The sequence below is a fragment of the Hyaena hyaena genome, unplaced genomic scaffold, assembly GCF_003009895.1.
Source record: "Hyaena hyaena isolate Hyena2069 unplaced genomic scaffold, ASM300989v1 scaffold_128, whole genome shotgun sequence".
In the NCBI taxonomy this organism is placed as follows: Eukaryota; Metazoa; Chordata; class Mammalia; order Carnivora; family Hyaenidae; genus Hyaena; species Hyaena hyaena.
The window spans coordinates 3,048,519-3,070,924 of record NW_024080760.1 but is presented as its reverse complement, the minus strand read 5'-3'; the positions used below and the strand labels follow the sequence as shown (position 1 = coordinate 3,070,924).

The 22,406-nt window shown below is 41.6% G+C and overlaps 1 protein-coding gene across 1 annotated transcript in view; it reads right to left on the bottom strand.

Moving 5' to 3' along the window:
• FHIP2A (FHF complex subunit HOOK interacting protein 2A) overlaps window positions 1-22,191 on the bottom strand; it is a 38,286-nt gene extending 16,095 nt beyond the window's left edge. The window contains exons 1-7 of the mRNA XM_039237654.1: window positions 21,852-22,191; window positions 15,481-15,559; window positions 10,515-10,684; window positions 8,543-8,647; window positions 7,966-8,088; window positions 1,781-2,074; window positions 1,390-1,586 (exon numbers count right to left, since the gene is read on the bottom strand). Coding sequence (XP_039093585.1) covers window positions 1,390-1,586; window positions 1,781-2,074; window positions 7,966-8,088; window positions 8,543-8,647; window positions 10,515-10,684; window positions 15,481-15,559; window positions 21,852-21,896 — 1,013 coding nt within the window. The 5' untranslated portion in view covers window positions 21,897-22,191. The remainder of the gene's footprint in view (window positions 1-1,389; window positions 1,587-1,780; window positions 2,075-7,965; window positions 8,089-8,542; window positions 8,648-10,514; window positions 10,685-15,480; window positions 15,560-21,851) is intronic.
• Window positions 22,192-22,406: the final 215 nt, after the last annotated feature.

The window sequence follows — 22,406 nt, the reverse complement described above, 5'->3', positions numbered from 1 at the left end:
CAGTAAGATATATTTACGCAGGAACCCGGGATGACTATCAGATGTGGATTTTATAAAAAGAAAACCAAGGGTAAAAGGAAACCTTTTTTCTTTTTTTTTTATTTCTAGGATAGAGAGAGACAGCGTGAACAGGGGAGGGTCAGAGAGAGAGGGAGGCACAGACTCTGAAACAGGCTCCAGGCTCTGAGCTGGCAGTCAGCACAGAGCCCGACGCGGGGCTCGAACCCACGAACCGCGAGATCATGACCCAAGCGAAAGTCGGACGCTTAACCGACTAAGCCACCCAGGCGCCCCGAAAAGGAAACCTTTTAAATCAAAGTTATAACTTTCATTCATCAAATGGGAAGAGAGAGACTAACACAGTACACAGCTGCGGAGGAAAAACCACACAGATGGCTCCTCAGGCTTCCACCACAAGTACGACCAAGTGGCAGGCATGAAGTGTCGGAGGTTCTCACCCGCTGGGATGAAAGGAAGGTAAAGGAAGGTGTGCAAAAAGAAACAAGCAGCCTGCTTCTCTTTCTGCCTTAAAATACAACAGTTAAGTAAACCACTGGGTCTGCCCTACAGATGTTGGCAGAATACTGGTGGGGGGGAAGAAAAATGGGGGGGTCTCGATGGCTGTTTGTTGAGCATCCATTTCTTGCTTCTGGCTCTGGTCACGGCCCCAGGGTTGTGGGATCGAGCCTGAGTATGTGGGGGGTCATGCTGATTATGGAGCCTGATTGGGATTCTCTCTCCCTCTCCCTCTGCCCCTACTTTGTTCACACTCACTCTCTAATAAATTAAAATTTTAAAAAGTGAGGAAAAAAAAGACAAGGCAAGGCAAACCAAGGAAGAGTTAAAAATACACAGAAAAATTATAACAGGTTATTATACTAAAATATTGGGCTGCTCATACATGATGGGATTTGGAGCAATTTTCCTCATGCTGCTTTATAAACTTATAAATGTTCTGTGATAATCATATCCTACAAGGAGAATCAGGGGGAGCCCCAAAAGATGGGTAGAAGGGGTAAAAAAAAAAGAAAATAAGGTAGAGGAGAAAGTCTACATGCACAGGCCACAAAACACAAGACTCCTCTGGAGGCTATAGAATATATTTATAAAAGGATGCTCCGTCTTTTGGGGGAAAAAATCAGATAAAGTTATTGGTTTTAATGTAATTAAGGTCTTAATTGATCACTGGAGTGGAAAAATAACTAACAGCTGGATTGTTCCCATACCAATTCATTCCTGAGTGGTAACGAGTTTAAAATTAGTCTCAGAAATTAATCCCATTTAATGATCACAAGTAACAACCCATTTTCCAACACTAAACTTCTAGGTCACTGCAAAACAGGAAGGGAACTTAAAAGTGCAAGGGGAAATACGAGGAACGGTCCTTACCCCCAGTTAATTGCTTCCACGGTCTCAATATCCAAGGGATCCACGGACTGAGGTAGGGCCTTGTACAGCGAGGCCAGTCTGTCGGTCAGCAGTTCGCACAGGCAGGTGCTCTGCGTGAGACACTTGGCGGCTGCGGGCTCCGGCAGACTTACTAACAGCATCAAGCCCTCGCAGGCCTTCACAGCTATTCGGCCGTCCTGAGGGGAAGGACACACACCCCATCAATTCCTGAATTAGGTGTGTGTCAAGTTGTTTGGAAAAAATTCAACTTAAAAAGATGGAACGTTTTTACACTAAAATAAGAATAGATTTTCTTTTTTTTTTTTCTATTTCAAATGCATGTAACTGTGATCAGGTTGTGGAGGTGGGGGAAAGAGTGCAAGAGACTCACAGGACTTCTAGTAAGATTTAACAAGGAATTCACTAAGTTGTAATCCTGGTTGGGACGGACGACGGTGGCCTCTGGTAGGGAGGTAACGGTGAGATTATCCAAGCTCGTGGACAGGTCATCTATCTGGTGTGGAGGCTCATCTTCTAACTCCGTGTGCTCCAGCCCCATGGCACCAGACAGTTCCTCTGGCTGACACAACTGTCCCGTGTCTGTTGACAAGGAATCTTGACCTTTTGCTGTGTCTTCTGAAATTACATCAGGTGTTCCTTTGGAAGCCAATGATTTCAACTTATTCTGAAAAACAACACATGTTCTGTAAGATTCCTATCAAAAGACTTATAAAACAAATCACATTTTTATCGGTTTTTCGATAATTAACATTCAATGTCTGTGAGATCATGACCTGAGCTGAAGTCAGACACCCAAATGACTGAGCCACCCCGGCAACCCTACATATTTTAAAACTGTACAGGCATCTAGAACACTTTTCACACTAACTACAAAATGTACCATGACCATAAGCAATGAGCAGCATTAGTGATTACTATTTGACTGCTGCTGCAAACAACTCATGTTAGTGGGGGGAAAAAAAGAAGATTCAGGAGGTTTCAATTGCAATTAAGTGTTTCCTCCTCACTGGGCTACTGAAAATATGTAGCCTCCACATTTATTCTTTTAAGATGGGTTTCTATGACGATTTTTCTATGTTTTCCTTTGTACTTCTGCTTTATAAAAAGAAATCAATATTCTCAGGACTTTTTTTTAACATTTATTTATTAAAAAATTTTTTGTCAATGTTTCCTTATTTTCGAGAGAGAGAGTATGAACAGGGGAGGGGCAGAGAGAGAGGAAGACACAAAAATCAAAGCAGGCTCCAGGTTCTGTCAGCACAGAGCCCCACACAGGGCTTGAACTCATGGATTGAGAGATCAGAACCTAAGCCGAAGTCGGACACCTAACCGACTGAGCCACCCAGGTGCCCCAACGTTTATTTATTTTGAGAGAGAGAGAGAGGGACAGAAAGAATCTCAAGCAATCTCCATGTTGTCAGCATGGACCCCAACACCAGAACTCAATCCCACGAAGTGTGAGATCCTGGTCTGAGCTGAAATCAACAGTCAGGCGCTTAACTGAGTTACCCAAGTGCCACTCTCAGAACCTTTTTATTAGTGTTCTTGATGAAAAAAGAAAGATTTACTTGAAATATCGGCCCCACCTCCCCAAAACACACACACCCAGACAGAAGAAGAATCTCCACTGAAGGTAATCATTTGTTTTGAAGCAAAAAGTATTTTGTTTTCCATTTGAACATGAGTGCAAAAATCAAATCACACACAGGTTAGAAGTCATAAACCAGCTTCTCCACAGGCACTAACACCGTATTTCACCCATCACAGAGGTGCATTAAATGCAAATGAATTCAAAGTTCTATTTCCAACGTTATAGTATAGCTATTATAAATCATTTTTATTACAGTTAAAAATATAGTGTGGACCAATCTTCTTAAGAAATCAAGCCCAGAGCACATGTTAAAAGAAAACGCTTCTGTAGAACTATAGAACTTCCCCATTTCCTACAATATCAATTGCAAATCACAATCTTTATGAATGGAAAACATTCGATTCCATCTAAAATTCTAATAATATTGCTGGAGGTGGTATCTCAGATAAGAATGGTGAAGAGAAGAATAATTTTAGTCCAGCATTCTGTCCTTAAACTAGTGTTTCTCAAAGTATGACTCAAGCAGTCGGCATCATGGTCTTCTGTGGGGCTTCAGAAAAATACAGACTCCTGGGTCACACCCAGACCTGCCAGATGAGAATATCCAGGGAGGAGCCAAGGAGCTACATTTTTATCTATGTGTTTACATTACTGAAGTATGGTTGACAATGTTACATTCATTTCAGGTGTCCAACATTGTGATGGAACCTGCATTTTTAAAAAGCTCTGGGGCGCCTGGGTGGCTTAGTCGGTTAAGCGTCCGACTTTCGCTTAGGTCATGATCTCGTGGTTCGTGGGTTCGAGCCCCGCGTCGGGCTCTGTGCTGACTGCCAGCTCGGAGCCTGGAGCCTGTTTCAGAGTCTGTGACTCCCTCTCTCTCTGACCCTCCCCTGCTCACGCTGTCTCTCTCTCTCTCTCCTAGAAATAAATAAAACATTAAAAAAAATTTTTAAAAAATAAATAAAAAGCTCTGTAGGAGATGAGGAACTGCTGCCTTCTCTTGCACTTTGGTCCTTACTGGAACTGTTCCCTTTCCACTTCCGGGATCTTAATGACAGCCAAAGTATTTTTATACACACACAACCTCCAATCTCTTGAACGCAGACTTTGCTCCCAAATCACAGATCTGTAAGACCAGATACCTGTCAGTCATCTCCATCAGGATACGAGGACTCAGAACATCCAGAAGCATAATTACCATGTTCCCCTCAAAACAAGCTCCCCTAGGGCTCCGTTCTGTCTGTTAGTGACAGCCTTGCTGGCTCAGGAGTTCAGGCATTCGCCATCCTTTCTCTTTTTCCTGCCCAAGACCATGCAGAATCCACCTCAGGCGTCTCCTGAACATACTCACTTCATTCCAACCCACTGTTTCCCACCTCGAGTCTGTGTTCCTACTCATTGCGGCTACTCCCCCAGCTGCCAAGTTGGTTCCTCTGCTTTTCCTTCTCCACTCAAAGGAATCTACTGTACAAGATGCTGCCACCAATTTAACTTAAGGCACAGATGTCACCAAATAATAATACCTCTGCTCAAAAATCTTCAATGGCTCCCCAGTGACTGCAGGTATGTCCACGTTCCTCGTCCTGCCATTCAAAGCCTTTGACCAATTCCTTGTCTATTTCTTCAGGCCCTTCTCTTATCATATATCCTAACTGTACTGTTTCTTGAACACACCACAAACTTCTATATCTTCCTTCCCTTACTTATGTTCTCTGTTTCTTCTCTAAACATCTCTCAAGGCTCCTATCAAAGGTAGTTTCTTCTATGAAGACTTTCCTGGCCACCAAGAGCAGATGCAATCCCTTCATTCTATCAAGGCTTAAGGTACTTTTACTTTGTACCCTTATGATACTCACTTTACTCTACCTCAGACGACAGACTATTAGTCTTAACCTTGTCACCAGACTATAAACTCCTTTAGGCCAAAGACTGTTTCTAACTCATTGACCATATGCATTTAAACCTTAGTAGATGTAGATAGTAGCTGATAGATGAAAAGAGAGATTAGATTTCAGGAGACACATGCATGAGAACTGCAAGGTCTTTTGTTATGCTGTATACTTACAAGTAATAGAGCTGCACTGCTCTAAGGGGTCATTCATTCAATAGTGTTATTTAAGCAGTTATTATACGTTATACTGGATACTAGAGAAGCTGCGGGAATCCAAAGATTAATGAGACAGAGTCCTTGTCCTCAAGGAGATTATTGGTCAGCAGGAGAAAATAAAATGCACTTAAATAACTCTAATGCCAGGGAGACGGTAATAACTACATTAAAGGCTTATGAATAGTCTTGAGAAAATGAAGATGCCTACCACCTCAGGCTTTGGAGAGTATGTGCTTTAAGACTGGGGCATTTTAGGGACATGTCACTGATTCCAAAAGGGGTTCTTTGTAGTGAGGTCTAAATACAAACATTTCTCTGACAACAAGTAAGTAAAGTAGATCTCACTATCACCCTACATATGCCCACAAATTTCCTCTATTTCTTATCTATGGCTGTGCACTTCTGAGTAAGTTTCAGAGATTCTGATAAGTCCTTAAAGCTTAAGCTTGGGCAAAAATCCATGCACTTAAGTAACCAGGGTATCTAAGGAAACTTTAGTAAAAGTGAACTTTGAGAAGAAACATCTCAGACTTAGCCAGATGGAAATACTCGATGTATTTATTTCGAAAACTAAAAGGACTGTAATATCAGTCTAATGAACAAGTCCTTAAAATCTGGGGGCACCTGGGTGGCTCAGTTGGTTAAGTGGTCGACTTCAGCTCAGGTCATGATCTCATGGTTCATGAGTTTGAGCCCCACATAGGGCTCTGTGCAGACAGCTCAAGGGCCTGAAGCCTGCTTTGGATTCTGTGTCTCCCTGTCTCTCTGTCCCTCCCCTGCTTGCTCCCTCTGTCTCTTAAAAAAATGAATAAGAATAAAAAAAATTTTTTTAATCTGAACTCCTAACTGTATTCCAGTCATTTTGAAGCAACTTTCAAAACAGAAGGCACACCACGAGAAACTGGCGTTCACAATCCTCATCCTTACCTAGAAACTGAAACCCATGCCACGGGGCAGCTTGGCTGCCCACCTGCCTTCAGTAGGAGTGCAGAAGCAGATCTCAGGTGACTTACTCCGTAAAGTGAAATAGAAAACAAATCTGCCCACTAGACTGGCTAAAAGTTTTAAAAACAAAACCAAACCTTGACAACACTCAACTCTGACAAAGATGTGGAACAACGGGAACTCTCATATGTTGTAGACGGGATGCAAAATGATAAGCCCATTTAGTAAAATGGTGTGGCAGTTTCTTATGAAAATCAATATACACTTGCCACAGGATCCCGCAATCCTACTGTTTGGTATTTGCCTAAGTGAAGTGAAAACCTAAATCCACACGCCAAAAAAACTGGGTGAGAATGTTCAGAGTGGCTTATTCATAATTGCTCCAAACGAGAAACAACCCAAAGTCCCTCAACTGGTTGAACGGATAAACAAGTGTGGTGCGTCCAACACAGTGGAATGCTACTCAACAATATCAAGGACCAAACTTGTCAATGAACCTGAAATGCATTCTGCCAAGTGAGAACAGCCAGACCCCAAACGCTGATTACATTTTTGTGACTTTCTGTAAAAGACGAAACCTGGGACAGAAACACACCAGTGACTGCTGGGGACAGGGAGAATGGATGGCTACAAGGGACGTGCGAGAGAGTGGCGGAACCGCTGTGTAGCTAGACTGTGGTGGTGGCTACGTAACTGTGTGTCAGACTCAGAGAACTGTAGACCCAAAAGGGGAAACTGAACTGTATGTAACTTATACCTAATCTAGGAGGAAAGAAAAACAACAAAAAAAGAAAAACAGATTTTTCAAAAAATCAAAATTGTTTTTTCTACTAATATTCCTAATGACTTCACTGCTGAAAAAAAGAAGTGAATGAAAGAAGAATATACATAAAAATTATCTGATTTAGGGGCGACTGGATGACTCAGTTGATTAAGCGTCTGACTCTTAATTTCGGCTCCGGTCATGCTCTTGTGGTTGGTGGGTTCAAGCCCCGTGTTGGGCTCTATGCTGGCAGCATGGAGCCTGCCTGGAATTCTCTCTCTCCCTCTCAATCTGCCCCACGCCTGCTCAGGCGCACATGCGTGCTCATTCTCTTTCTCTCTCTCAAAATAAATAAACTTTAAAAAAATTGGTCTAATTTAAAATTAGAAGTAAAACGCGGGGTGCCTGGGTGGCTCAGTCAGTTAAGCATCCAACTTCGGCTCAGGTCATGATCTCATGGTTCATCCGCATCAGGCTCTGTGCTGACATCTAGCTCAGAGCCTGGAGCCTGTTTCAGATTCTGTGTCTCCCCCTCCCTCTACCCTTCCCCTACTCATGCTCTGTCACTCTCTGTCTCAAAAATTAATAAACTATAAAAAAATTTTTTTTAATTAAAAGTAAAACCCAAATATCAATTGGTGTAATAAGTATGATTCAATGACTATGGGTAAGAAAAGACAGTACAGAATACGAGAGCAATCCCAACTGTGATCTCAAGCTGGAGAGGTAACTCGTGATGTTGCACATACTGTTCAAACCTGCACACACCATCCCTACCCCAGGCCAGGTTACCCACGCTCCACATTAGCGCACGCTTGGCTGAAAACATGATAGCCCATAAACGCCTGTGACTTCTCTCTCCCTGATTTCCCCCTTCCGACCACATTCCTGCTAAGCCTTGCCTCTATTTGTCCAGGCCCTGTGCTGCCCCATGTATCTGGTTCAGCTATTCTCTCGAAAATTGTTTTCCTCAAAAAATTTCAAGTTAAAGCAAAATGGTAATCTTAAATGAAAAATAATTCTAGGAAGTAAAACGAGCCATATGATACCCACAAAATGTAATTCCTTCCAATATTACTTACAGAATTCAATTCTCAAAATAATTTTAATATAAGCATGCTTTGAAGACTGACAAGAAGTATACCATACCTCCAGGAAAAAATTAACCAAGTAGGGATTTTGTTTCAGCTTTGCACACACGATGCAGAGAAACTGGATTTCTTCATTTTCTGTTGGTGTTGCAAGGACTTCACCACAGAGTCGAATTAATTTCTGTCAAAAAATTTAAAACAAATTTTGAAACTTAGGTTACTTTTTATAAGTATGTAAATAGCCATCTGTTTGTCATAAGAGTATTTACATTTTTCAAATAATGCAAATACCTTGCATTTTTCAGAGAGAACACTATTTATCACCTATAACCTAACAGATTTACTAATTTTTCAATTAGTGCCTAAAAAATTAATAAGGCACACAACAAACTCTCCTTGAGACCCCACAGAGATAAATTAAAGGAAAAATTAACGTGTACAATTTTAAAAGAAAAATATAAAAAGCATATATAACACAGCATCGGGTAGACCAAAAAGCTCAAGTATTTGCTAATTTACATGTTACTTTTACAATAACTTCCTTTACTATTTTTACTCTTAGAAAAATCATATTAAATAATTTATACACTGAAAGAAATCAAATCAAAGACTTCTATGTAAGGGGAAGAAAATACCTGCACTGGCCTGTGTACATTAATGTGTGGAAGTAATGGCTGCTGGATTCTTCCCAGGAGCTTAGTATAGAACACCAGAACCTGCTGTTTCATTCCTGGAGGACACTGGGCATGCGAAAAAAGAAACGCAGACAAGAAGAAAACAGACAATGCAGACACACTTACTCAAAAGCCTTTAAATTAAAGAACAGGAGAAACACATATGTGAATATATTTCACTCTCAAAAGGCAGAGCAGTCGGCCAACTAATGAGTTCGTCAGAATAAAATTCTCAATCAAGTATTAATGACTGGTATTCTGGAAATAAAACTACACCTGGGACTATAATATAGCTTATGGATCCACAGGCTAATGTAATTATGAGCAGCATGGTAATAACACACTGGTGAGACTCTGGTCCAGGCAACATCAACCTGCTTGGGTTCTAAATGCTACGAAACATGAAGCTCTTATGGTTAACTCCATGGCTAAAGCAAAAGCAGAATCTTGTTACTTACACTAATAACGGGTGGTCAATAACCCTCCATCACGGAGATGTAGGAGTAAACAAAGCCTCCTAACACACATATGTAAATAAAAGGAAGCCTCTGGTATAAAATGCTGTGATTTATTCCAACAATGCTGCTTTACATTAGTTGCAAAATTATTTACATTACGATTGTTATAAACAAGGAATAGTTAATAAAGAAGTTTTTATGACAGACCAGTTGTTTTAAATCTTTGCTGAAAAGGAGGTAAATGGTTACTTACTCTGTGGGTTAAGAGACCACAATCTAACGAGGTTCTACGTTCTATGACTGACCTGCCTATGCTGCCTCGCAATGAAAACAGTCACAGAAATGAGTATTTCCACAGCCTCATCACAATCATGCGCTCCGGAAACAGTATCGACTATAATCTTAAGCACAGTATTTTTTTAGATAGTAAATACCTTGCATCATTCAGATAAAACATTGACAATGTTTTAATCAACAATATAAAAATTAATTTGCCAGTGGTACAATGATTAACATTCACTCAAAAACCAATTAATCTATATTCGACTTAGTGTTGCAAAGCCCCTCTCCCCACACGACAGAGCAGGGAGGTACCGGAAGCAGATGTCCTGTCTCTAAAATATAAATTGCCTGACTTTAACTTAAAATGAATTAGGAGTATTACAGACTAGGTTAAAAGCAAACTGTCCTTAATACCACTGTTCATGAGTCTATTTGGTGTTTCAAGATGTTTATTCATTATTTTTGTCAGTTGGATTTTCACATATATTACAGAAATTCACAGAACGAAACCACAGGTTTTTAGACTTGGTAGAGGCCTTCCCTGACCACGTGTTTGATTTTAAAGAGACAGATGAACCAAAGGGCCTCCGCAGATCACAGCATATTAGTGACAAAGCCAGGCCTCACAACTGCAAGCCAAAGCTCTTCCCCATCCCTCACATCACCACAGGCTTTGAAACTTGCCTTCACCCACAATTTGAAAATTTCCTGGTAAAGAATATTATTTATACCACAGTATCAGTTTGGCAAAGATTTCTCAAGATTCCTGAGGCCTAAAAACTTAAACTGGCTCCACTCAGCAGTAGAGGTAATGTCAGAATAATAGTGACATTCTCGTTCAGGATTGTGAAAAAGAATCCCTATTTTCATAACACAACGCTCACGGGGTTCCTCCTCATGTCCTTTGGCTCTGAGTACGTGAACTTGACTTTATTTTCAAAACTGTTTACACTGTAACTCTAAGCAGCCTAAGTGCCAGTTGTCGTCTAGAGCATTTAGGGGCTTTGCGGGCTCTACGGAAAGTCACATTCGCACGGCCCGCACGCTTTCTGTTTTTCACCATCCTGACTTGAATCCTGCCGTGCTTGATATGTCCCTCTATAATTAAATTTAGTACTTGGCAGCTTCTCGATCTCTAAGACATTAATACGTCTATTACATGCCCAAGAACACAGTATGGATTAGGAACTTACGTCGGCTTTCCCTAAGGTGTATAATGTTTCCAAGATCTTGTGATGAAGCAAATACTCCATGCACGGTCCTGTCACTCCGAACTCTCGCTCCCGTTCTTCTTGTAGCAAAATACCTAACATCTGGTCCAGATGAGAAGGGATATTTGTATCTGTCACTGGGGCTTTATCATCTAAATAAAAAAAAAAAATCATCAAACATTCAAATGTTTTAAAACTGCATACTTGTATCCAAAATGCTCTTGATATTTTCCCTATTCCGATTCAAACTGAGAAAAATCTGAACTATACACCTGAGTTTACACTCATGGTATAATTATCTTTGCCAGGATTCAGAGGATTCTTTTTGCCATAGTCTTATAAAAAAAAATTAATCAATATTCTGAAATATATTCTACTAACTAATCTCCATGCATGAGAATTCAAAATAAGAGCCATTTATATGGAAATGGGAACTCGACCAAGAAAAAATACATATAACACCAAAATTTTGTATGCACTTACAATTAAAAAAAATTTTTTTCAATCAGCCAGTTGAGAAGATCTGAATTTTAAGTCTCTTTATATAGAAATAAGTTGGCCTTTAAACATTAAACTGAATTAGGCAGGATGTGCAGAAAGGACAGGTTCTGTTTTTGACTGCTACTGAATCACTGTGACACTGAGAAGCCAGACACGTATAGCCCCTAATTAATCTCCATTTGCGAACACACGAGGAGCTCAAAGAAAACTTTTGGACGTCTCTCATTAGCAGACAACTACTCACAAAGCTAAAGCTTCTTCTCAGGAGAATTTGCACAAATACTATTGATTTTTTAAGATAAAAATTAATCGATACTTTAGAGTTCACAGTTTGACTTGTAAATCACATGGTTTTATCAACCTGCCCTTATTGTTAAAATTACTCTTAATAAAGGGGTTAAATTACTCTTAATAAAATGTGAAGTCTTCTAGAATATTTAAATACAAAATATACTGGGTGGCTCAGTCAGTTAAGCATCCAAGTTTTGATTTCAGCTCAGGTCATGATCTCAAAGTTTGTGAGATCGGGTCCTGTGTTGGGCTCTGTGGAGCCTGCTTGGGATTCTCTCTGCCCCTCCTATGCTTGCATGCCCTCGCTCTCTCTCTCTCTCTCAAAATAAAAATAAATAAACATCAAAATATACTTGGAAATGCCACGTTCTTACTTATGTTTCTATTTTCTATTGTCATTTACTCAGTACCTTCATAGTATGTACAACACAATCCTAGTGTGCTATGTTTTTGGTGTGTTGCTTTGTCTGTATGTGTGCATGTGTTTGTACACACACACACACACACACACACACACAATGTGAACCATGACACTAAACCCTATGGAGGAAAACAATGGAAATACAAACGTCACCTTTGTTTCCAAAGAGAATATATGTACCAAATTTGATATAATATATCACAGGTATGAAAAGCATGGGGCCTGGAGTTAGACAACCTGCTTTCAAATCTTGGCTCAGTCACTTGTAGTTGGATGACCTCGGCCAACTATTCAAGCCTCAGTCACCAACACCCATAAAATGGGGCTAATCAACACCAGTAAGTGTTGTTGTAGGATTTTAATGAAATGACATGTGTAAAGCTCTATGCCTTAGCACATAGTAAGAATTCAAAAATGTTAACTTAAGATGTCTCATTTTGTATTCTTCTAAAATGAGAAGCCTGGAGCCAATAGAAGATAATTTGTAAGCTTATTTGAAATTTTTTGTTAATGATTTTCCCCTTTGATTGCAGACTTTATATAAACATTCCAGGGAAAACTGAATGTTCAAGCATGGTCTGATTACAGTTATTAATGGAGAAAAAGGAACAGAAAGGCTTTTTAAATTGAGAAACAAATGAACTGTCAATTTGACTTGACAAATTAAAATCCTTGCTCCCTAGGAAGGTAAGATGTAGTTTCTGCCATGTACCCTCATCTCTCCTAAGCTGTATGTGGGTCTCTGTGTGCAGCACTGGCTACTCCTTCTACCTCTTTTGCCCTCCTTTTCTATCTTGCAACCTCTTACTCATCCTTTAAAATCCAGGTTAAAGGGGCGCCTGGTGGCTCAGAATTCGGCTGAGAATCTGACTCTTGATTTCAGCTCAGGTCATGATCCCAGGGTTGTGGGATCGAGCCCTGCTTTGGGCTCTGTGCTGACAGCACAGAGTCTGCTTGAGATTTTCTCTCTTCCCTTGCTCACACTCATTCTCTCTCTCAAAATAAATAAACAAAAACTTAGAATTAAAATAAAATCCAGGTTATAGATTGCCTCTTCCCACTTTTCCCTTTGTTTTCTGTGTCTGATGCAGACACATTTGTCCCATATTTTATTATAAAGTACATACTTGTTTCTGCTACTACATTATTAAAAAAAATCATTAAAAGCAAGAACTTAAGGCCTTTCTTTTAAAGTATTTCCCTTAAAGCTATGGAGGGGTGAAATATTCATATGGGCTAAGAATAACCAATTGAAAACGCAGCTCCTCTCAAAAACCTTTCCAATAGGTCTGCTGTCTAAATATCCAAATTAAGGTAGAAATCCTATTTTACATGGAAAGTTATACATATTTTTTTTTGTCTAAGTTTTCCTTATTACACACATATGAAGGATTTTTTTCTTTTAAAGAAGAATCACCTATGACCCCATCAGCTTGCCTGACTATCTCAGGAGCCACCAGACTTTGGCCTATGGGACAAATCCAGTCTTGCCATGTGTTTAAGTTGTAATGGAACAAAGGAAAGTTACTCTTTTCTTATTGTTGATGGCTGCCTTTGCATTACAACAACAGAACGGAGTAGTTCCGACAGAGGCCACAGGGCCCACAAAGCCTAAAATATTTACCATCTGGCCCTTTACAGAAAAAATTGGTCAACCTCTGACCTAATTTATTTCATATTCCCCTTACTCTCCATCCTTCCTACTCACTGAGAAAGACAGAAGCAACCAGAAAATAACTTTTGAAGACTCCGTATACCACATCCACCCTCTTTCTGAACCTATACTTGTATGCTCTGCTTTCTACCTTATTTAATGGATGGCCTGTCCACAGGCCTATTAAGGCTAAGCCTTCATGTGTGCACTAGACCCCATCCCCCCTGCCTAGTTAAGGGTATGGCTCAGAAATTATGGTATCTAACCCTTGTCCACCTTTCCCTCCCTGCTCTATCATTCTGTCAAAGTACAAATTGCAGTATCTTCCATCTTTAAAAAAATGTTTTGAAGCCCTTTCTTGAAGGGCAACTGGCTGGCTCTGTTGGAAAAGCATATGACTCTTGATCTCTGGATTGTAGGTGTAGAGATTACATATATATACACATAAATAAATTCATCTCTTGACACCACATCTCCCTCTGGCTACTGCTCTACTTCTCGGCTCACCTTTCCCCTGACATAAGAGAGCAATCTATACACATTGTCTACACAGGTTCTCTGCCCATTTTCTTTTAAACCTACTCCAATCAGGTCTTCTCTCTCTTCCTTGCTATTAAAATGGCTCTTATCAAGTCCACTAATGAGCTCCTCGTGGCTAAGTCCAAAGATCCTTTCTTAGTCTTCATTACCCAGGCATCACCATCAATTGACACAATTAATCTTTTTCTCCCTCTTCCAAATCCCAGGACACCATTCTACCTTGGGTGTCTGCCACCCCACTGGCAAAAGTGGTATCTTTTATTACTATTCTCATCATCCTAACCTCTGAACATTAAGACCAACAGCTCCATTTCTGAACACCTTCTCTCTTCCATCTATCCTTACTGCCTAGAACATCTCATCCAATCCCATGGCTTTAAATCCTACCCAAAGGTGATGACTTCAATTTCATATCTCTGGCTTAGTCCTCCACCTTGAATTCCAGATTCCTATTTCCAACGGTCTACTTGACAAATCCAATTGGAATGTAACTGGCATCTCAAATATAACACGTCCAAAACATTCTCACAAACCTGCTCCTCCTACAGTCTGCCTGCTCTGCTAAGTGGTCTTTCTATTTTCCAACTGCCCAAGTCCAAAAACTTGGAGTTTCCTTGACTCAGCTTCTCACACCCAACATTCAATCCATCAACAAAGCTTTCTGCAAAATATATTCAGAATACCATCACTTCTTACCAGCTCCACGCTGGTTTAAGCCACCATCATTGCTTAGACCATTCCAAAAGTCCCCTAATGGTTCTACAGCACCACCTCTGCATTCTTTAGATCTAATTTTGTTCACAGAAGCCAAAGTGGTCCCTTTAAAACAGACTATGTTACACCGCCACTCAAAACCCTCTAATTCAAGCTTCCTACCTTGGGTAAAAGCTAAAGCCCTTATAACAGCTTACAAGGCCCTTTGTGAAGGTACCCCACTCCTGTCTGATGTCACCTCCTCAGGCTTCCCTCCTTGTTCACCTTGCTCTAGCCACACCAGCTTTCTTGAAGTTCCTAGCATATGCCGAGCACACTGCGTGCTCCAGCCTCAGGGTTTTTGCACTCAGTACTCTTCCTGACACCAGCCCCCCAGATTTATTTTCTCTCTGCTTCTGATTCCAACTGAGAGGTCAGCTTGGGCAATGAGGCCTTCTCTAACTTCCCAGAGCCAGCTGCACCCCTTCGCCCCATGTATATACTTCTATCCCCTTAGCCGGCTTCATTTTCCCCTCACTACCTGCCACCTGACACACTATATGTATTTGTGTTACCGTTCGCTTCTACATAGTCAATATATAACCTCTCTTAGGACAGGGATTTCGCCTGTTTGATTTACTGTTCATTCTATCACCCAGGCCTAGAACAATGCCGATGCATAGCAGGTACTCAATAGACACATTTTTAAAAATGAATCTAAAAGAAGAACTAGAAGTAAAATAACATGTCTATATATTTAAATATAAAACATCTTTGAAAACTAATTTGAAACATATTTTAGTATTTTATAAATTTTCTGTTCAATTAACATTAGCTTTGTTTCTTACCCGATGTCTCTATGTAGTAATGGGTAATTGCCTTCCAGTGATAAACAAAATCTTCTTGTAAAGGAAGAGAAGGTGCAAGCTGCACAGACACACAAACACACACAAAAAGACCACAACGATTAAGAAAATGGCATGAAACATTTCCCATACAGTATAACTCTATATTTGTCTACTAATAACACAAAGCAGCATAAAAAACAGGGATGAGCTTTAATTCGATGCTATATGTCAGATATCGAAGAGAAACACAGTCAAGAAAGTAAAAATGATTAAGAAAGAGGAAAAACACATTTATCAATATTATTATTAAACTATAACAACTAGGATTCTTTTTTTCCCTCCCTGAAACTAGTAACTACGTATAGCTTGAAAAGTAACTGTGAAATGAAAATATGCAATGTCTTATTTAAAATATCAGTGAAATGAAATTAGCAATAACCAGGGATCTTCGTACCCAGGACTTTGAAACACAAAACCGTAAAAAGCTGCGATGTAATTAGTTACACGTCACCACTACGAACACACATGCCAAAGTCAACCCTGTAATCAGATTAAAATTGTTCCCTACTTTCAGTGACATACGGATGTAAATCTTTTCTTTTTAAGCCTGGCTTAGGCAGTGCTTATTTTTAGCAAAATACCTATGTGAACAAGACACTACCAATTTAAATTCCACAAAGCCATAAATGTTTTACATTTTAGCTTTAAAATTTACTTCAAACATTTTTAAGGCCAAAATTATATCCCTTTGGCCGTCTCACAGCAAACCTGCCAAGTATTCCAAATGTGTGTAAAACGGATAGAAATAGACCTGGTTGCACCTTCCACAACACTGTCTTTTCCTAAAATAGAGTGAGCGAGAGAATGCTCCCCCCGCAACCTAGTCCTACTACAGCCCAATGAATTTCGGTCAGAAAGTTTGCAGTTGCCCTGGCTTACTTAAAGACAGCCAGGTTTCTATTCTGGGAACCTAATGCATGGCACAGTCATCTTTCATTTCCATCTCCTTCGTCTACACCAATGAGCTAAGAGGTCATGTTACTCGTGTACTACCTGTTCCGTTTTGATTTCTTGGTGGCCTCACTCATAGACCTTAAAGTACGAAATCTCATCAAAACCATCTCAAAATGATTGGGCAAATTATAAACATTGGTCCTGGACACCTTAAGGGTGTCAATCCCAAAGATGAAATGTCTTTAGGGCATCGCGAACATTCTCACACGAACTCTTCCGCTTGCCTGGGTGCACCGTTCAGAATTGCACTGGGTTGACTGTTAGTATTCACCTCGTTTCCAAATGGAGAGCTATGAAATCTTTTAAAAAGCTTTAATATCTTTAACAAAAGAGATTAAAACCTTTGGGATTGTTATCCTTCAAGAAGAACATGGGGAGGGAAGATATTTGGGAGACATGGAGAAAAAAATTAGGAAGAAAATTAGAAAGTGTGACCTTTGGAAAATAGAATAACCTTCTTGAAACTTTTAAGATTAAAAAAAAAATCTGTTTTAATCAGCTACTTGTTTTTAGGATCGTCTTCAAAATATAGCAACACTGTCTTGTTTTGGGGGACCTGGTTTTTTATACACCATCGTTTATGTAGATAGTTAAATGTATTAACAATTAGGACAAACTCAAATGAAATCTGGCGTCTCAAAAAAAAGCCCCTAATTTCTTAAATGTAAATATTGCAATTTGTTAAGTTTTTCAAGGGCATCACCTTGGTATATAAGGAATTATAGCATCCTTGTTCCTGGTTATTTTACTTGTGGGACTTGACTCCATTTCCAAGTCACTAAATCAGAGGTCTCACAGGATTGTGTTGGGACCTTTGTTGTTCCTGTCAAATTCAATGCAGGCTAGTGTGGCTTACCTGTGAGTCTCTCTCCCAGAAGGCTGATTTAAATAAGAAACCTATTTATGTTTCAGTAGACGGTGAGACAAGTTCCAAATTGCTAATAACTTAGGTTAGTAACAATCTTGTTCCAACATGAATAAATTTCCTTATTTATATGTAAAACTTCCTACTAAAATTGTCTTTCATTACTAATTCTAACATGCAAATCACCTGTTTTATCTTTGCGTAAAATACACATTTATGCGATGGGTAAAAATTTTAAAAAGGAAGAGGTGTGTGAATCCACATCAGAGGATTCTAATTTGCATTAACTTTTTTACAAAACACAGATTAAATTTCTGAAAATTCATGCAGTAACACTCCCAACCAAAACTCGAAACAAAAACTTGACCTTGGACGTGGCTTTCCCTGGGAAGCCTTGCCAGACTTCTGGCCAAGGACACAGCTCTTGCCACATGCTGTGGCACCCTCTCCCAGTAGGCTTGCTCGCTCTCTTAGCCCTGATCCCATATCTGTCACTGCTGACCTCCACTGGATGGTCAACTCTACAAGGGCTGGGATTGACTATGGCATCTTTTTCATCACTGAATTCCTGGTTTCCGACTCGGTGGTGGCACAGAGTAGGCACTCTATAGTATTTACTGAGTGAAGAAGTGAATGACACAGCAGTTGCTCCCATTTAATAAGCAGTTGTGTGCCGGACACAGTGCTTCATTCACAGTTTACACTTCCTAGATGGTCTTAAATTATCTTACAATAAATCCCGATTTTTCCCAAAGCCAGTTAATTGGCTCACCCAAAGGAAACACTGCTTGTAACTCGAAACTCAGACTGTCTTTCTCCAAAAGCCAGAGCAGACAGAAGGACCCAGGGTGGTAACCCAGAGGAGAGTGCCCCATATGCCACCGAAGCCCCATCTGCTCACTCCCCCCTGTGCAGCAGCAACACTCCAGGCCCTGATCTCCTAAGTGCTTCTTCCTCCCAACCTCTTCCCTAAGGCCCCTCCTATCTTCCCTGCCTCTCCCAAGGCGGGCCCAAGCCTCCCTTCCTCCAAAGGGCCTTCTCCAAGTGCTCTGATCCTAACTGCTTGCCTCCATAGAACTCACTGGCTGAACAATCATCCAAAAATTAATAGTAATGGTTCACAGTTATGAAGCACTTACTAGGTACCAGGCACTGCACTAGGCACTTCACCTATATTATGTCATTTAAATTATCACAAGAATCCCATGAGATAGGTTTCATTATTTCCATTTTACAATGAAATTGAAAATGTACAAGGATTAAGTAACTTGACCCACGTGGAAGGAAGGGCCGGCCGAAGGACTGAAACCCTGTTCTATTCAGCTCTAGGGGCTCTGTACAGCACTCTCCTGCACTGTTCAATCTTTAATTTGTGTATTTGTTTTGTTTCCTAAATTAGACTGTAAGCACTGTGAGCAAGGACGCAGGTATACCTTGTTTCCTCTGCACCGGCTTTCATGGTAGGCTCATAAAACGTTTGCTGAACAACTCAAGTTAGAGATCTCGTCAGAAAAGAATACACTTAAGAAAACACTACAGATGTTTGATTTGAAGTGTTAATTGCCAGGGCAGACTAGCTCTTCATAAATTACTGGTTTCAACAATCATCAACTCTTGACTGTAATTTGAAAAGATTCAAATCCTGAAAGATGAATTCCATTGAATTAATTAGTTAAAGTTGATAAAAACTTCCTTCCCTTATCCTCTTACAATAAATCTGCCCCCTAAAGGGCAAAACTGCTGAAATTTAAAAACAACCAGTCCCTGGCAGATCACCTAGGACAGACTAGGCCCTCAACAAATATTGAATTGTACTAAGTGCAGAGTGTTTTATTTGTACTTTGGAGAAACTGTCCTTGTATGATCTAGTCCAGCCTCGGAACTAACTACCAGAGAGGCCTGATTTCACCCTTGTGACATGTGGTAACAAGCTAACAAAATGGATTCATTGCAAAATGTACTGGCCAATCATTTTTACTCTGAGGGAAGATTCATTTCTGAAAAGGGAAGCAAGAGGTATGTTACAGTTTTTGGTTTTGATCAAGGTATAAATTTCTTTCCTAAACTCAAAATGCAGTCTATCTGCTTAAGAACTCATAATTTCAAATATTAACCTTGAAAATATCTCATTTATATTTTTTCCTTGTATTAGTTAACAGGAAGTGAGGAGAAACCATTAAGTAAACAATAAGGAACACTCTGCGTGTAAACCTCATTTGAATGTTAATCTGGTCAACCCTAAAAAAAACCATTTGAAGGCTGAACCAACTGAACAAAGAAACCTATAAAGTAATAATATCAAAATGGTTGAAACAGCAACACAATTGAAAAAAGGTCATGTCAGCATCAGCACATAGGATAATGTCCCACCTCTGACAAATCAGGATAATTATGTTAATTGCAAAACTGTATCAGAAAATACTAATTGGAAAAAGAAAAGAAAATGCTAGTTGGGCATACAAATTAAAAGGAGTACAAAGAAAAGCTAACAAAATGAACTGATGAGTGGTAAAAGTAGTTTACAGAAGAAAATGTCAGGCAAATAAATAGAACTGAAAAAATGGAAACCAATCTTGGGCTAGGAAAAAAACATTCTTCAAATACCACAAAGATGGCTTACTTATCATTACGTATGAGTTCATTCCCAAGAGAGAATGTAAAAAGGAAAACAAAAAAGTTAGCATGCCAAAATGTCAGAAGTAACTCCTATCAAGGTAAACTGGAAGAAGGTATCACAGCTGAAAACATTAACTCTAAGAAAATAAAAACATTAGTTTTCTAAATGCAATGTATCAGTTACTAGGTCTGGGTGATTATAATCCACTCTTAACTTTTCCTCACTTTAGCCAAGTCAGGAAGCTGGATATTACAAAGACAGGCAATTCACATGGATATTGGTAGCTGCTAGCATATACAGTTACAAAAAGATAACAAGGACAGAAAACACGGGCGTCAGGATAAAAATGACTCTTTACTGGGACAATATGAAAACCATCTTTTTTTTTCTAAGTATTTATTTCTGTAAATATCAGCCTGATATGAAAAGGATCTAAACAATGCAATACACTTTTTTATTTCCAATGATCTCAATATTAACCTGTATCCAATGTTAAGATTAAATGATTCCTGGTATTTTAAGTCAAAAGATAGTACAAAATGTATACGTCACTGTTTTCAGAAATTTCAGTTAAAGTCGTTTCATGAAAAGATGCTGCCGACTGTGTACAAGAAAGGAAAATTAAAAGCTGTCCTAAAGTCTAAAACTGTCATCTCCCTCGTGTGTAATAACTGCTCTTCATTCAAAAAAAACCCTCTTTCTTGATTTGATACATATGTTTTCCCAAGAATTTGTAGTAGAGCTTAAATGATTTTTAAACACTTCCCACATATCACTTAAAATAAAAACGGTACTAAAGTTTTCTTCTCCTACTTAATTTTAAAAACCCATTTTATTTTTATCTGACCACAAAAACTGTGCTATTGCAACTGGCTTTTCTTTTAAGTTGTGCGAATTTTAATGTGCTATATGACACAGTCTAAACGTAGAAAGAGAAGGACATTTTTTTTTTTTTTTTAAATTAGCAAAGTACTGGTTTCTCCCACAGGACGCATTTTTCAGTTTGGGCAACTCTCCCTGAGTAAAGAGGAACAACCAAAGGAAAGCAAACTGGACCTCTTATTATTAAAAAGGCAGCAAGACATTTCCTCTTTAGTTACTACATTTGTGTTAGTGTCAGGGTATCCGAAAGCGTGCGCTGGTGTCTAAAATCCTCAAAGGGGAGCGTCCAGGAAGAGAGAACAAGAAAGGAAACAGATGGCCTCGCTGCCCTGCGAAGGCTCGATAGCGGTCTAGACCCCATCCATCCTCGACCGGACCCTCCAAACTCCCAATTCACAGCGCAGCTAAGTTGGGCCGCGAGCCCAGCGAAGGCAAAGCCGGCAGCATTAGGAACTGGGGTCCGCGGGCCGCCTCCTCGCAGGGTCGCCCCCCGCCCCCGGCCGGGGCACACCTTCCTGCCCACCCCACCTTCCAAAGTCAACACAACAGCAAGCCAAACCCAAGCCGGAGCCGTGTCTGGCCGTTTCTTTTGTCCTGCTCCACGGTGATCGCCTTTTTCCAGAGCAGGTTAACGGTCCGGGAGTCCCGGGGAGCGCGCTACGGCCCGGCCAGGTGCTCCCGGCCCCCCACCCCCGGGCCCATCAAGGAATCCGGCCGCGAGGGCCGGTCCTGCCGGGACACCCCCCGCCCACCGCCTCCGCCGGGGGCGCACGGGGACCCGCGCCGGCCCGGGCAGGTCGGCGAGGAGGCGGCCCGCTCCGAGCCAGGCCTCTCGGCCCCGGCGCCCCGACGGCCCCGCGGGGCCCCGGAGCGCCCGCCCCGGCCTCGCCCCTCCGCGGGAACCGGGCCGCGGAGGCCGCGGGCCGAGGCCGCCGGGAGCGTAGGCCGCCGCCATCCCCGGCCTGTCGTGCGCCCGCTGCCCCGCGGCCTTACCGCCTCCACGGCGTGCTGCAGGATGGAGGTGAACTTGGAGAACATCTTGTCCCGGGACTGCAGCAGCCTCTCCCGGGACGACCTGGAGAGCTCCTCGATCCGCCGCCGCCGCCCCTGCTGCGGCTGCCGGGGCCGCTCCAGAGTGAAGGCCGGTGCGGGCGGAGAGGACGAGCAGAGGGCCGAGGCGGGCCCGGGCCCGGCCGCTTCGGGGTGTGCGGGCGGCGCGGCGGCTCCGGCGGGCGCTGGGACGCGGCGGGCGGCGACGAGGGCGTTCGGCACGGACTCCCGGGCCCCGCGACGCTCCGGCGGCGGCTGCGGCTCCGGCTCGGACACGGTGGCAGCCCGGCTCGGGTTCCTTCCGCCCGCTCTGCCCGCCGCGGCCTGCAGGGGGCGCCGCCGCGGCCCGGGGAGGCGGGGGAGGCGCCGGAGGCCGCGGCCCGCGGGGAGCGGGGAGCGGGGGGCGGGAGCGCGGCCACAGGCCTCCCCCGGCTCCCGGGCGCCGCGGACACGGTCGCCCTCGCGTTTGAAAAATTCAGCCAGGCCTCAGTTTTGTTT